General features: G+C 31.6%; 1 protein-coding gene across 1 annotated transcript; it reads right to left on the bottom strand.

Moving 5' to 3' along the window:
* Positions 1-361: 361 nt before the first annotated feature.
* On the bottom strand, positions 362-5,548 carry LOC127721445 (cubilin homolog). Its single transcript, XM_052228178.1, has 2 exons — positions 5,456-5,548; positions 362-1,184 (listed from the first exon to the last, which is right to left on the bottom strand). Exons 1-2 carry the CDS (start codon positions 5,490-5,492, stop codon positions 460-462), a joined length of 762 nt encoding a protein of 253 aa, XP_052084138.1. The 5' UTR covers positions 5,493-5,548; the 3' UTR covers positions 362-459.
* Between the last annotated feature and the right edge of the window lie 11,232 nt (positions 5,549-16,780).

Raw genomic sequence — 16,780 nt, 5'->3', positions numbered from 1 at the left:
GAAACGCACATGCAGAATGTGGCAGGGTTAAACAGATTTGCAGGCAACCTATCAACCCCTGATTTAACAACACACTCAGAACAAACTGTAGAAATCATTTGAAAAGGGCTTAAATTGTCATATCGATACAAAGCCCAAAAAAACACTAAATACAAGACTTAGTTTACTCGCAGTTATTTTGAGCTGGCTAGTTCAAAGCAAATGACAACTAATAGGAAAATTCATTTATCTTGGACGAAAATCTCAATCAACCAACATTCAATGGATTTAGTCTAAAGACGTCACAAACAGTTAGAGAAAGAAATCATTATAATATTCATTTTCTAATTATTGATAACACAATTAGGTCATTAGTTCTCTCTAAATTTTCTTACAGATGCGTTCATAATTATTATCATTGTAACCACTTTTACATTTTTCCCAACAAGTGGCTTGCTGTTTGATTTCATTATTGTTGCATTAACTTTGTCGCTCAGGTAATGTGACCTTTATACCAGGTCCGCCATTTGGTTCGCAAATACAGCATCCTACAGGCTTATAACCAGCTTTACATTTTGGGTAACACAATGCGCCGTTTTTGTCTTCGACATTACGACACTTTTGCCTTTGTGCTAGAGTTTTCACTATACCAGTCCCGCCATTTGCTACACATGTACAGCATCCACTTCTATGGTATCCATCTTTGCATTTTGGATAACAAAGACGTCCAGTCATCTCTTCGTTCGATTTACACCTTTGTCTTTGGAAGAGTGTCAACTTTATGCCTATATTTGTTTTTCTGCAGGTGCATCCATCGTCATGGTAACCACTCTTACACTTGTTACAACATCCCCATAATGTGCAACAGCATCCCTTTCCATATATATGGGCATCACTCCAACAACTAGTACCGTCATCTCGCATTCCAGATGGACATGGTGTTTTATCTGGCAATCGACCGGCACCTCTCCCATACATATGTATCCAACAGCTTAACCCATCGTCACGTGTGTTAGGGGGACACTTTTCTTTATCCGGGACACGACCTGCTCCTCTTCCATATGAATCTTTCCAACAACTTGTACCGTCATCACGCATTCCAGCTGGACAAGGACGTTTATCAGCTGATCTGACTTTTCTTTGATTTTCTTTTCGTTTAGCTATACCATCGCGTACTTCGATTTGAAGACCTTCCAAGCATATGCCTGCAAATCAAACACATATGAAGATTTTGAAACACATTCAATTAAACTTAACTATTAAAAAAAAAGCAAAACCAAAAGATACTAATATATATGTTACCCTCCAAATGTTATTTGTTTATTTGTATCGTTATGTTGTTCACTAGCACTACAAACTGCTTAGAGTCTGAAAAGACCATCTTTTGTGCTTGACCAGTAATTGTGTGTGTATTTTAGCATAGACGACATCTAATTAATCATCGAGGTGACCTACGAAGAATGCCGACGGTCATATAACCCAATATAAATAGATAGCGAACGCGTGCAATTTGATTTTCTAGGTCTGTTTGATTTCATATTATAGGTTAAAAATATATGTTAATCATCGTTTTTACCTGTATAAAGATGAGTTTATGTCGATCGAATCAGTCATTCAAATTATTCACCCTTGTTTACATTCTGTCTTTTTAATTACTGAATACGCATAATTCATGCGTTACCCATCTCTAGCTTAGGGGTTACACTGAAGGTCACATGAATACGGATTCAATGAGGTCGAATTATTCAATTCATCAGCGATGTTTCTTAGCTTATATTTACAAAATTGAAGCAAACTGTCTGCTAAAAGCAAATAATTATTTCACTCTTTCACTTTCGTTAATGATAGAACAAAAAAAAAAATCAAATATATTATTTTGTTTATATCTAGAAGCTATTCCCTTTAAACATTTTTATAACTTTTTTTTCAAATCAGCTTGGATTTTCATCAAATTTTGCAGCTGTCTCAATTAAATGTTGTTCTTACAACAACTAGAATTTTCAGTTCTGATTAAATTCAGATAGTCACCTTTAAATCTTTTTATAAATTTTCCAAATCAACTTGGATTTTCATAAAACTATACAGCTACCTCAGTTATGTATTGATCTTACAGAATGCCAGGTTCTTTGGTAGTTGGATTTATTGCTGTCAAATATAAGGATTTAATTAATAGGTAAAAAAGCTAGAATTTTCAGTTCACACTAAATTCAGATAGTCACCTTTAATTATTTCTATAACTTTTTCAACTTGGATTTTCATAAAAACTCAAGAGCTATCTTAATTTTATATTGATCTTACAAAATGCCTGGTTATGTGGTCATTTTGTTATTTGCCATCAAATTTAAGTTAAAAAAAAACTAAAATTTTCAGTTTGGACCAAAATCAGATAGATACCTACAAATTAAATCTTTAAATTTGACAGCAATGAACCAAACAACCAAGACTGGTCGAGCATTTGTCGAAACAATATTCAGACTATACCAAGATTTTTAATTACTCAATTAGACGATGCACTCGATAAAAATCCATTGATTCGTTTCAACAAGTTTCCTTTTGTTTTCATGTCTGTATGCTTAAATCATTTGTAAGTATGAAATATTTGATGTGTTCATTAATTAATGTGTATATTTCTTGTTGATTTGGAGACGACGTTACTAAGTTGTAAAACTTGTGTCTGATCCATTGGTCAGTTTGAACAAGAAAATATGTTTAAACTAACTCAATCAGACTTATTAAGTCGAGACCAAAGTCGAGTACAGTTAAGTACAGTTAAGTATTGTCCAGATAATATCGAGTCTTGTCAAGTAAAATATGTGATCGACCACAAAATATGGTCTTTTCAGACTCTGAGCAGTTTGTAGTGTTAGTAGTAAACCAATGTTTTACTGAAACGGTACAATTTGATCTTCATAGACTGGACAATATGTTAATAAATCAGGTTGTTTCAGTTAGTTTTTAGTGGTTTCAATAACGGTAAATTTAGTTATGTTCAGAGAATCCAATAGCAGTCAATTAGGATCTATGTTCTGACTGTTCAGCAGCTGTTATTACCCTGTACAACGACAACATACTGAATGCATAATAAAATGAAGTTCCTTTATGATATTGATCCCACTGGAAAATATATTACAATATTTGTTCCTGATGGAATAAAGAGTATAGAGCATGTGTTCCAACAGGAACAGATATAATACCATCGTTTATAACAAGGTTCCAGAGTAACTTTAGTTAGCAGGAACAAATATTCGTTTACAAATTGTCTAAAAGGGAACTTAACAAACCTGGATTTACAATAAGAAAACATCACAATTTGTAATAGTTTGAACCATTTAACGACAAACAAACAAATTTTTGAAATCAAAAGGGAGTTTTGATTTTTATCATGAATATTCAATACACATTTTTCTTTGCTTAGCAAGACAGTGCATTTGCTATTTAACGTCTTGAATAAAAAATTAAAAAAAAAAAGAATTTAATTTAACTTAATATATTACAGAATATGTGTAGTCAACGGATTTACATATATGATAAAACAGTATTGTATTTACTAAATTATACAACAGTTAAGCGATGATCAAACAGTATTCAGCAAACAAAATTGCACAATGTGTAAAGTATATATGTTACAGTGAATTTGTAAAATCAGGGATTTTGTATAATCACTGAACTGATCAGTGATTTTATAAAATCCCTGATTTTGAAATAATTAAGATCTTTTTTAAGATTCCCTGGTTAAATTGTTTATTTAAAAATTCTTTAAAAAACAACCCTACAGCAGTTACACTCAATAATTTTGAGGTTAATTTAGCCTTTTATATTATTACTAAGTAAGAAGTTTTCACTAAGCAACTGATATACATGTACTGTAGCTCAGGCACAGATGTCGTTAAATCAAAAGCAAGCATACACACACAAGTTAATTCCAATAATTGAGGGAAATTTGAAATGTAACATATGGAACCGGAAAAATCATGAATCTCAATCAATGGTCAAACAAGCGAATCGTATGTTAAGTCGGTCTTATATTTGTTAGAAGAAGTAGACATTTGATGTAATATCATTCCTATTCCAGTTGTTGATTGTGAAAAAGGTGATCCAAGAGATATAATGGCAATTGCCCATGGAGAGTCAGAGAAAGATTACCGTCTTGATAACAAACATGAACCATTTTGCTAGGTTTATACACTAGAAACCAGTTTGAACCCACCGATTTCCTGTTTTTGAGTACGTCAGCTGTATCTATTGCTAATTTCATATCTTTTCTATATGCAATTAAACTGTCTTCCATTTGTGATGAACACGGCTTATTAAAATGTGGATGTTCTGGAAAGAATAGAGGTGGACAAAATAGGTGTGCCTGTCGAAATGCAAAAATAAGTAAATTGTAATCTTTAATATCAGTTCATATACCTTTTATTAATAATCACTGTACAATAGTTTTGACTAGTAATGGTTATTTAAAAAAATATATTTCAAAATCATAAGTCTACTTTTATATTAAGAAAAACACATTTCTAAAATCAAGTTTAAACTTGTAATCGAGGATTTTACAAAATCCCTATCACTATTTTCAGTGATTTTATAAAATCCCTAACAATTTCATGGATTTTGAAAAATTGCTGAAACTGTTAGTGATTTTACAAAATCACTAATTAATCCAGGGATTTTACAAAATCCCTGATTTTACAAATTCACTCTACCATATACAAACATATCTAGTTTTCAGGTTTTTTTTATAAATATTCAATGAACTCACTTAGAGCTACAAAAAGAAAATAACTGTCCTACTGCATTTAATCATGTATGTTACAGAACTACTTGATGTACTTTCTCACTCCATTACGGTATTGTCTTACACAAATCTGATGTCGCTTCTAATTAGCAGCACGAAAGAACAAATCATGCAATATGATGTTTTACCCAAAGTTATAAGAGGTCTTATAATTTCCCCAATGTTATCACATCTTTTTCCAAGGACATTTAAGCAACATTTGTCTCTGAGAAAACACTCAAATAAATATGAGCAACTTATCAGGCGTTCAAATTTATAAACACATGATCGGTAAATGCCACTTACTCAAAGGAACATTGGGTTTTTCAAGTTCTTTGCAATCATATGGTTAATAACCAGCGTATACATAATGATTGACAAGATAGTGGAGTGTCAAAATGATATTAGTCCTCTATATTACTAAGATTGGCATATTCAAAAGTATATAAGAATCTTTGCGATTCTCTATGGGTTTTGTTTTGGGTTTATGTATTGTATAAATAAACAAAGTTTGAACATAGGTAAACTATTGTTGTCTCTAATTTAAGTTTTTGTGCACGAAGTTACCTACCGTACTAAAGAATATTACAAACCATAGTTTAGCAATTTGAAGCCACAAATCACTTTGAGATATGTAAGAACTACTGCAATACAGCATATAGTTATATAAAAAAAGAGATTGTTGAAAAGAATATGCATACATACCTAATACCAAGATGACACCAAGCCTCAGCATTAACATTGTGGTATAGTTGTTTTGTAGACAGTTGGATTGGCAAAATCTCTATACACTTCTGGAGTGATTCATGTTTATTTTATAGTCAATTCAACACCCATAAATTAATTGATCAATGTCAATCGTCGAAACTCCGCCTATGTCAGCATTTTGTTACATATTCAATATATTTTGTTTTTGCAATGGGGAATTGCGTATAGTGCAATCGATAATTGTGAATCTGGTAAAATGAATGTTGTTTGGGTTTTAATGTGACTTGTTTTATAAATGTTAATATACATTGAAATTTGCAATTCCCTTAAACGCATATAATTGAGCGTACTTTTTATATTGTTCGAATCGTTTATGGTTTAAATATGAATGTGGGAAAATAATTTTGTAATGATGAATAGAGAATGGTATGTGGTATACTTATGTATGAGGAATTGTGTATGGTAAGGTGTAATGGTGAATGCTGCACGGTATAAAGATCAATGTTGTGATTGGGAAATGTTAACCACTCAAGAACTGTATTGAGAATTGTTTATTATTGACAATGCTGACCAAAACTGCATTCATCAGACAAGTCTTGATTTAAGTGCCACTACTTAGTAAGACTAAGCAACCGAATACTAAATCCTTAGCCTAGATATCTTCAATTAGTTTTTGACCAAATTATTCGACTTCGTGTCAATTTAGATGTCAACTTAGTTTATGAACTTATAAAGATCAAAATCCACATGTGACATATCGGTTATATACTGGCGTTATCTTTCTATTAGCGAAAACAAGTTGGTTTCAGTATCTGTAGATATCATGATTATACGGTTAACTAGAATAAAAAGTACATATACAATGTAAGGAAATTATAAACATTTTGTATGAAGTGAGAAACTCCAACAGTTTCGTGCGGAAGACAAAAAAAATAATGATAGGCATAGACATAATATTTTTTTCACTTCAGCTATAAATTGCTGCTTTTATAATAGGGAAAATGTTAACACATAATTAAAACTTATTGCCCTTCCGTGAACGAGCAACAGTTGTCACGAACAATGACGTGACATACATTTAAGTATACCTTAAGTATGGACAAGTTATAATTTACATATGTTTTCAAGTATCAAATTGCACAATTAAGCAAAATAAATAATATTACTTTCAATCATAATCAGTTTGTCATTTTCAACATGCATGTTAACATAAACAGATAATTAATATTTGATTATATTATTATACATATAACATAATTATAGACAAATCATCAACACGATTATTAATTAATGATATCATTATTGGAAATAGCGTCATTAATTATTCGTCCATTTTTATTCTTAAAGTGGGTTACTAGTTTATATTTTCAGCGATTTCTGAACTTAGCAAACCAAATAAAGCAGGTCTGAAGGACACATACAAAAATAGACAACACATAACATAGTGACCTTCGCAATTCTTAAGTTGAAACATCTTCTTTTGTTCATAAGAAATATTTCAAAATAAAAAAAAGTTGTTGTCAGACACGCCATAGTTTATTTCTTTTTTTTGTTTTTGTATTTGTACCAGTTCAGTGTTTCTGTTGTTCTGTTGTTTTCCTCTTAAAGTTGATGTGTTTCGGTTTTGGTTTGTTACCCGGAGTTGTTTTCGCTTAATAGAATTACGACTATTTAACAGCGGTATGCTACTGTTGCCTTTTATCTTTCACACGTGAAAGGAAAAATATTATTTAAAAAGCAATTTGGCTTATTTGACATAAACATGATAAACTTACAGAAATAATATAAGAAAATATATCTTTTTTTGTTTCTCCATTCATACAAAAAGACGTTGTTGTCCTATTCGTTTAGCAATGCTTGACCTGTTGAACTGTTAAACACAAGATGGATAATGTTGTCATACTCATTGATATGTAAATGTATGACGTTGATTTAAATCAAATTTGTTTTGGTCGTTGATGAGGTTTGAAAAATGTTATATATGCGATGGGGAAATATACCCTTGTATAAGCTATTGGTCATATTTGTGTTGCATATGCAATATATATTACAAATAAAAAGCTGCTGTACACAGGAACGTTTGGAATTGCAAACTACAATACGGTATACAAGTTAAAAACAACGATTGTTTTGAATGACAACTGGCTATTAAGTATCCACAATAGTGATAGCCGGTAATAGAATGTAAAAAAATAACGTTGTGTGTTTCATAAGAATTTATCTGGCTCGATGATAATTCCGGATACTAATGGGGGTTCGGTACTATCATTAATACCCCCAGTATTGGCAAAATGAGATAAGTGTCTGGGAGATCTTTAAAAAACCCACACGCTAACACTCCTAATTGTCGAGCTGCTGACTACAGATAAATGCATTATATTTAGTTATACATGAAAAAAGTTTGCACGCATCACGATATATTTTGTTACAAAAATAACGGTAATGTTTAGATAGTTCTTACTTTTTAAGGATAACGTTTGATCACTTTGATGCATATCGGTTCAGGGCATTCCGATCATCACATTTATATGTGCATTGGTATATTTTATCACAGTATTATTCATTGACGAGTTCAAACATGTACTATATTGAATTGCAAATTACTCTTTTAATTAAAGTTACTTTTAATGTAAATGAACACGAAAATATCCGCAGTCTGGGGAGTGAAATAAGTACAAGAAACAGAACAAAGGTAACAAAAAAAGGCCGGTAACAACCGTTGCCATATAGTTTTTCTACACGAGTAGTCAGGTCAAGTCCAAGGCGATACCTGACCTGACTACAAGTGAAGAAAAACTATACGGCTGGTTGTTGCCATCCAGTTTATTTTGTTACTTTTTTTTTGTATCTGACTTGTACGACGTTTTTAATTAGAAATTAATACAAAATTTTAAAGGATTGCATAATCAAAAAGATTGAACACTAGAAAATGCATGCCGGTTTATGTATCACGATGGTTCAGTGGAGATATCAAGTCTTTAATAGAGTAGGAATTTTGCGTTAACACCAGTTCCTCTCAATTCTGTCAGCCTGGTGGGAGTTAAATGTTTGCTTATTCCTTTTATACATATCAGTAAAGTAGGAATAGATTGCCAAAAGTGTGTGGATGGGGAGGCGGGGCTAATAATTTTGCCCCTCACCTTTGTGTGTAATGTGGATGTGGTCCCCTTTCCTTATTTCTATGCCCCTGATTTTTTATATACTCCTCCACACCAAGAAACAAGCATTAATATGTTCAAACGAACAAAGCCAAACAAAGAAATATATTTTGCCTCCTCTCTTCTCCATTTTGAAAGTGGGGGGATTGCTCCATTCCCCGGCTCATACCCCCTCGCAAAAAAAAACAAAAGAAAAGAACAAAAACAAAATAAACAACGAAATTATAAATAACAGATTTAAGACATTTGAAAATTCAACGACGTATACAAATGAGATAGGAAAGAGTAATCGGACAAACGCAAATACAGCATGTATAAATATTGTAAAAATCAATAAAATAAAGAACAAAATATATAAGTATAGATTAACGCTATTTCTCTTATTTTATAGAGAATAACATGTATTGAAAAATAATTGATTTTGTCTCGTTTAAATAAAGGCAACAGTAGTATACCGCTGTTCAAAAGTTATAAATCGATTGAGAGAAAACAAATCCGAGTTACAAACTAAAACCGAGGGAAACAAATCAACTATAAGAGGAAAACAAAGGAACAACAGGAACACTGAAGTGCAACAAAAACAAACGCCAACATACATAGAAACGAACTATTTGATAACAACTGCTAAAAATTTAAAGAATTTTTCATCCACTTATTTTGGATATCAATTTTTTGTATTGTTAATTTTTTGCTCATTACAGTAATGTGATATTTGAGTAGACCCAAGAATTTTTACGTGACACAAGATTTTTTCATTTTCCATCCCTATATACAAAATGGGTGGTAGTTTTTTGTGCTCCTTACGCAGAAACTGCTTCAACAGAGTTATGAGGAGGAAAGATTAAAAATGATACTACGTTAATTTTACGGACACCATCACAAATTGGTTGATCTTTACGATGTGTCTGTGTCTAAACTAACTAACGACGTTTTTACCAAGTCTTAGATTGTGGTTTAATATCTATGTCGTCTGTCTGCTAAGTACCGAACGTGACCTATTCCCGAATATGACTGTTTTGCCGAGTGTAAATTTACATTGCTATACGACGTGTCTCGGTATTTATACATCCAACATTCATGCATTTAGTTATAATGTTTCTATTGTGGGTTCCGTTAGATATTGTGTTATGTCTCATCGTTTGTGGTTTGAATTCTGTAATTTTGGTACATTTCACATTATGTCTTATTTGTTTTTTCTTACAATGTCCTGTACAAAGTCAGGAATATGGAAGTTGTTATCAAATAGTCCGTTTCTATATATGTTGGTGTTTTCTTTTGTTGCACTTAAGTGTTTCTGTTGTTGCACTTCAGTGTTTCTGTTGTTCCGTTGTTTTCCTCTTAAAGTTGATGTGTTTCCCTCGGTTTAAGTTTGTAATTCGGATTTGTTTTCTCTCGATCGATTTATGACTTTTGAACAGAGATTTACTACTATTGCCTTTATTTATTAACGTTGATACTTATTTTGTGCTATAACAATTCGTCTTAAGCAAATTCCTTGAACATAAAGAGAAAAAGGGATATCCTCCGTACATTTCGATTAAGACGATTTAAAAGATTTCAGCTTAACTGTTTAGCAAACCCGCAAGAGATTTGTACATGGAAATATTTGATGGTTGCAGTTACTCTTGCAGTCACTAACTTCGGAGACACTTTATTTAATTTCAGCATTTTCGAAAATGGTTACCTTTTTACAAATATAATTTTTATGAAGACTTTCGTATAAATTATATTTATAAACGAAGATAATAAGGTCACAACGTGTACCATAAAGTGCCTATTAACTCACTGAATGCACGGGTGACTCTATTCATAAAACGAGTCCGTGTATCGTCATAAAATGTGTCCGTCTAACACCAGTTATTGTACTGTTTGTATATGTCTTACTGGGGGCAAAGTCGTACAACAGTATTTATTTCTCATGTGAAATATTGATTGTTATTATACAGGAAAATACTTGTATATCATGGGAAGTAATAAAATAATGTTTTAATAAAGACCACATCACATTTTTTTGGTTTAGCTATTCATCAAACTTTCAATTAACGGAATATCAAACAAATAAAGAGCAGTTTTGTTAGATAATGATAAGTTGACATAAAACAAAATATTTCATATTTTTAATCAATACATATTTTCATTTGATTTAAATATTCTTGAACTGGTATTCCATATTCAAGCTCTAATAATGTCTAAGAATGGCAGGAATCGTAAAATACACCTTGAAAATTGAACACATGATCTGTAAATTACCTCAATCGCTTCAATTTAAAAAAAGATATAACGAAATACTGAACTCCAGAACAATTGTCATAGTCCTCACTTGGTACAGGCATTTTCCAAGCAAAATGGTCACAACTGGTTCACCAAGTTAATAATAAAACAATGTGTACTACATACTAGTACACTTGGTACATTCAAAAACCTGGTAATATATTGTTCAAATAAGGCCTTTGAAAACAGAATTATTCAGAAGGGATATAGTTACGATACTGTTATCAGGTCATTAAAGATTGCATATTTTGGTATTAATATTGATTCACTCATAGGGTCTTTGCATCGGAAATAAACACATTTATTCTAAAACCAGTTGCTGACATGATACGGGTTATGTTCTTTTCATATATTTAAGAATGTATGATACTAAACCCCTAACGGGAGGGATTGTGCTTGATTTTCATATGATGAAGACATAATCTTTCAATCAGTTTAATTGAGGTCTTGAGCTGTCATGTCAGTAACTGCTAGTAGTCCTTTGTTAATTTATGTATCATTGTCATTTTGCTTAGTTTCTTTTGTTACCTATTCTGACATCGGACTCGGACTTCTTTTAAACTGAGTTTTACTGTGCGTATTGCTGTTTGTTTCTTTGTTCTACATTGGTTAGAGGTATAGGTGGAGGGTTGAGATCTCACAAACATGTTTAACCCCTCCGCATTTTTGCGCCTGTCCGAGGTCAGGAGCCTCTGGCCTTTTTTAGTCTTGTTTATGTTTTAATTTTAGTTCTTTTATATGTTTTAGAGTTTAGTATGACGTCCATTTTCACTCAACTAGTACACATTTTTATGTTGAGGCCAGCTGAGGCCCGCCTCCGGGTGCGGGATTTTCTCGCTGCGTTAAAGACCCATTGTGGCCTTCGGTTGTTTTCTGCTCTTTGGTCGGGTTGTTGTCTCTTTGACATATTCCCCATTTCCATTCTCAATTTATGTTTCATCCTTTTTATCCAACATACATTGTAAATGTATCATTATATCAAAATTCCCAGTCCACTATATGTATTTATGAATTTTGTTAATTTAAAAGGGCATGTGCTCAAACAAAACTTGTCATAAAATGATGCTAGAACTTAAAATAACGCAAATGGGAGCACTTATCAAGGACTAGTAAAAGCAACTGTACATTGACAAGGTTATAAAACATTTAATGATGCATCCGTCCATCTAAGTCAAAACGCATTCCAGCTGAACAAGGACTTTTTTAAATGTATGACTTTTTCTTTATATATATGTGCTTTACGTTTAGCTATACCTTCGTGTATTTCGTTTTGAAGACTTACCAAACATACGCCTGTAAAATCAAAACAAGTAGTCAAACTCAACTATTTAAAAAAAAATAAAGATACCAATATGTTTGTTAACCTCCAAATGTTGTTTGTTTATTTGTGTCGTTATGTTGTTCACTTGTAAACCAAAGTTTTACTGAAAAGGTACATGTTGTTATGAACAGCTCATTAAACATGTAGATAGAGAAATAATTGTTTTAGCTAAATTTTGGTATTTTACAATTATCTTAAAAACTATAATAGATAGGGAAAAAAGGTGAAGACCAAGATAAAATCTACATGAAAAAAAGTTAATTTTGCAGAACACACAATGTACTAGTATCTGTTTTTAAGAAGGAGGTTTTTTATATTATCCACAGAATACAAAAGTAGCAATTGAGCGGATTCAGAGTGGTTATATTCGCTAGGGAAGGAACAATTCTATATTTTGTAATAGGGATAAGGGATTGCGGAATAAAATGAATGTGATATTGTCTAGAAATCAATAATTTTGCCCAAGACATGCTGAAAATGAATTTCATGTACACTCAGATGCAAATACGATTGGAAAAAAGAAAAACGTTTGTACACAACGGAAAATACTTTTTTCGACAAACAAAAATGAAATAAGTAATCCAGCCTTATACCGGGTAAAAATCATTATTCTGTCCACGCAAAACCTCTTGCTCCAACCCTAACCAAAGAAATAAATTGGTCGTTCTCTAATCAGTTTTGTTTGTTTCTCCTTGTTTTTGTAGATTCAAAGGACCTGTCTTAAATATAACATTTGGTCTCTTTTTGAGAGTTGTCTCATTTGCAATTATACAAGTTGAGGTCGTAATGGCCGAAACGTATGGAAACGATTCAATTATATTATCAATAACAACATTGAAAAATGCTAATAGTACCGATTTTGTGTCATGGATGGATACCCCATATCCTTTCTTTACTATTGTGTTCTATGTGGTCTATTAACTAAATGAAAGTTTATGTTTGTATTTGGATTTGTAATCAAAGCCTTATTTGTTTTCAACCTTGACATTAAATTTTCCATATAACTTATGTTTGTATTTGGATTTGTAATCAAAGCCTTATTTGTTTTCAACCTTGACATTAAATTTTCCATATAACTAACTATTCAGGATTATGCATGTGAACACCAACGTCATTGTAATTCAGCAATTCGGTACATACAATTTGTTTTCTTCAATGGTATTACTAATTCAAAGAAAACTGCATGTTTGATTTCAATTTTTTTTCTGATTTTTGTCTCAATGAAACAGAAAATATATTGTTGCTAGGCACTTTTCCAATATAAACAGATGGTTACATGGCAATTTCCCAATAGAAATAAATGGTTGCTGGGCACTTTTACACTATATAAATGAATGGTTGCTAATGACAAGTGTGATAACATTCACCCCTGACCTTTAAGGTAGGGTCTATGTAACAACCCATACAGTCCTGAATCAAACATATATGGTTACTAGGTTCTTTTGTATCAAATTAGGGTGATTGCTTAGCACTTTTGACAAGACTTTGAATCTTACTGCTGACCTGTAAACAAAACAGTGGCTTTAATCATCCTGAACATATTCCTAACGTATTGTTTGCTTCTTTTTTATTATCTTTTCTTACAAAGTTCAATTATACGCAAGGTCAAAGGTCAAGGTAATCTATTACCTTTGACCTTGGGTTAATTTGAAGGGCATTTAATGCTCATTTGTTTTTACATCATAGTAATCTGAATAATATGATAGAGTATCTGAAGAAAAACAAACAAAATTGACACATTTTGGGTTCCATAGCAACTGTCCTAACACCCTGAATCCCAAATATTATGTGTAAATTGTTAACTAGAAACATTCATTCTTTATATTTATAACCATTACTTTAATGGAGGTGGAAGAAAAACTGTATATAATTTGCCTTAACAAATAGAATTGAAAATGACATCTGCTCTTGTGATTGTGATAATATTCTGCTAAATATTTGTTATATCTGACATTGCTGTTTTGTTTGTGAAGTATCATGTTTCTGAAAAATATTAACAAATATCATTAAATAATTAAATTTTGGATGTACCACGTCTTCTGATTGGTTTAAAGGTTTTTTCTTTCAGCTCATTGACATAATTGTGTCATGTGACCGTGACGTCATCACGTTTTTTCATGATTTACACCTTAAAAATAGAATTTAGAATTAAATCATAAGGAATTTTTTTTCTGTCTATTCGAAATAACTTCAAAAATGTGGTGCACACTTTTAGATAACCCGATACGCGACTTATTCAGTGTGCACCACATTTTTGATGTTATTTCTTCATAGACAGAAAAAATTTTACAGTCATTCCGTTAATAAAATCTGGTTTTAATTCAGAATGCCTGCAAAGTAGTTGTTTTTTCTACGCTAAATTCCCCAAAATGTACGGGGAACTGATTGATTTGGTTGCAAAGCAAATAATTTACTGTTTGTTTAAACTGCATGAAATGATGCGTTTACAGAATTTAAAATCATCGTAAACTTCGGGTTTAACATTTACAAAACATATTTTTAAAATATAATCTACAAATTTTGAGAAATTTTGAAAATCGGTTAAACTTCTGGTTTATCTTATTTACTGGGTTTTATTTTTCTTATTTACGACAATATATATTCAAATATCTGTTTTTACATTAAATGTATAAGTTTGTATATTTCTTATTTATGTAAATTTTTTTTCCAATAAATTTTTATGTTTACAAACATTTGAAAATTATTAGATAACATAACATTTTAGTTTACATGCATTTTACATTCGAATTAAAGCGTAATTTTAAATCTTTTTATAATCTAAATTTAAATTTTGATTTGCTTGAAACCAAATATTTGTGATCTGACATAATGCAGTTACGAAAATTTCATAGATTATGCACCTTTCTTTTAAATAAAAAATATTTCCAGGAAACAACTGAAATTGGCTGTAGTGTTGAGTAATCAGATAGTATAATTGGAATTTAACGTTAACATTCTACTATGTTGTCTGTTTTACACATTTTCGGCAGCAGGAATTCGAAGTCACACATCACTGTTTTGAAACAAAAAAATATAAAATGAACCTGTTAACGTTTTTAAATATAGTATTTCAAAATACTTAAAACTTTTAAAATTTGTCATGCTCAAAATTATCTCATTGTGAACAGAGGGACAACATGCATTACCTGGCTAACGCAAAATTTTATATTGAGAATTAAAGTAATTTATACTTTCAAGAAAGTTTCTTCACTTCATAAATTTCTTGATGTATTTTGTTTTGACGAATTAATATCAAAATTTCGGAAAGGCAAAAACCTTCTACCTAAAATATGTGATTATACTCAAGCATTTATTAAAATCGGAGTTTTGCGTCCAATCTTTATTACAACAACTATATTTATCTTTTCAAACCCCTCCTATTACAACTTATCACTATCGTGCCACGTACAATAAGGACTATACATGACTGTACCTATCATGCCTCTATATTTTCTAAAGTAACTGAATTCGAATGAAGAAGGTCGTAATGGCCGAAACGTATGGAAACGATTCAATTATATTATCAATAACAACATTGCAAAGTGCTAATAGTACCGATTTTGTGTCATGGATGGATACCCCATATCCTTTCTTTACTATTGTGTTCTATGTGGTCTATTAACTAAATGAAAGTTTACTTATATACAAAAAGTGTATTTAATTCTTTATATCTCAATATCTAATTTAAACAAACATTTTTGGGCATTCTGCGGTATCATTTGAACGTACATTCCCAAAACAATTAAGAGTTGTTCCCCTTTGAAAGAATTATAAAAAAGACCACGCTATTCATATTTTACTATCTTAAAATTAAATGCACCAGTCTTTTATTACAATTGCAGTTTTCGGTGCATGCACAACATTGAGTGAAATGAAATAGTCTTTTTTTTTAATTTTGTTCTCTTTGATTAAAGTTTATGCTGAATTGAAACATCCTTTTGGGGATATCAAATTAGAAAAGTGGAAGGATATCATGTTAACTGGAAGGGATGCGGACTTGTAAAAACAGGAAACAGAAAGTATAAAAAAGTAGTTTTGACTTCAGGGTTTCATAGTTTTTTTATTCTTCGTTGCATGAGGCACTTTTTTTCTATTAAATCATCACAATTTCACATTACTACATATGTACATGGAAAAAAAATCAAAGATTAGCTGTTTTGCATGTAATCCTATGGAGCAGTCAATTTCAAGACTGCAACTTAAAATGTTAGCGTGAAATCACTGTGGATTACTTTAAAATATATATGTCTCGCAGTTTTATGGAGGGAATTTCTAACTGAATGATGTATTATACATTTACTATTTATGGAATATCCATTTCACAAATGATAGCGAATATGTTCCAAATGTCGTAACTACAATCCCGTCCCATTTCCCCCGAATGTGACCTACCGAATTAGACTTGTAACCGGGTTTGTACTATCATGAGCAACACGACGGGTGCCACATGTGGAGCAGGATCTTCTTACCCTTCCGAAGCACCTGAGATCACCCCCAGTCTTAGTGGGGTTCGTGTTGCTCAGTCTTTAGTGTTCTATGTTGCGTTTTGTGTACTATTGTTTGTCTGTTTGT

The sequence above is a fragment of the Mytilus californianus genome, unplaced genomic scaffold (genome assembly GCF_021869535.1).
Source record: "Mytilus californianus isolate M0D057914Y unplaced genomic scaffold, xbMytCali1.0.p SCAF_12, whole genome shotgun sequence".
Classification (NCBI taxonomy): Eukaryota; Metazoa; Mollusca; class Bivalvia; order Mytilida; family Mytilidae; genus Mytilus; species Mytilus californianus.
The sequence above is the reverse complement of the archived record's forward strand: the minus strand, read 5'-3'. Positions and strand labels throughout refer to the sequence as shown.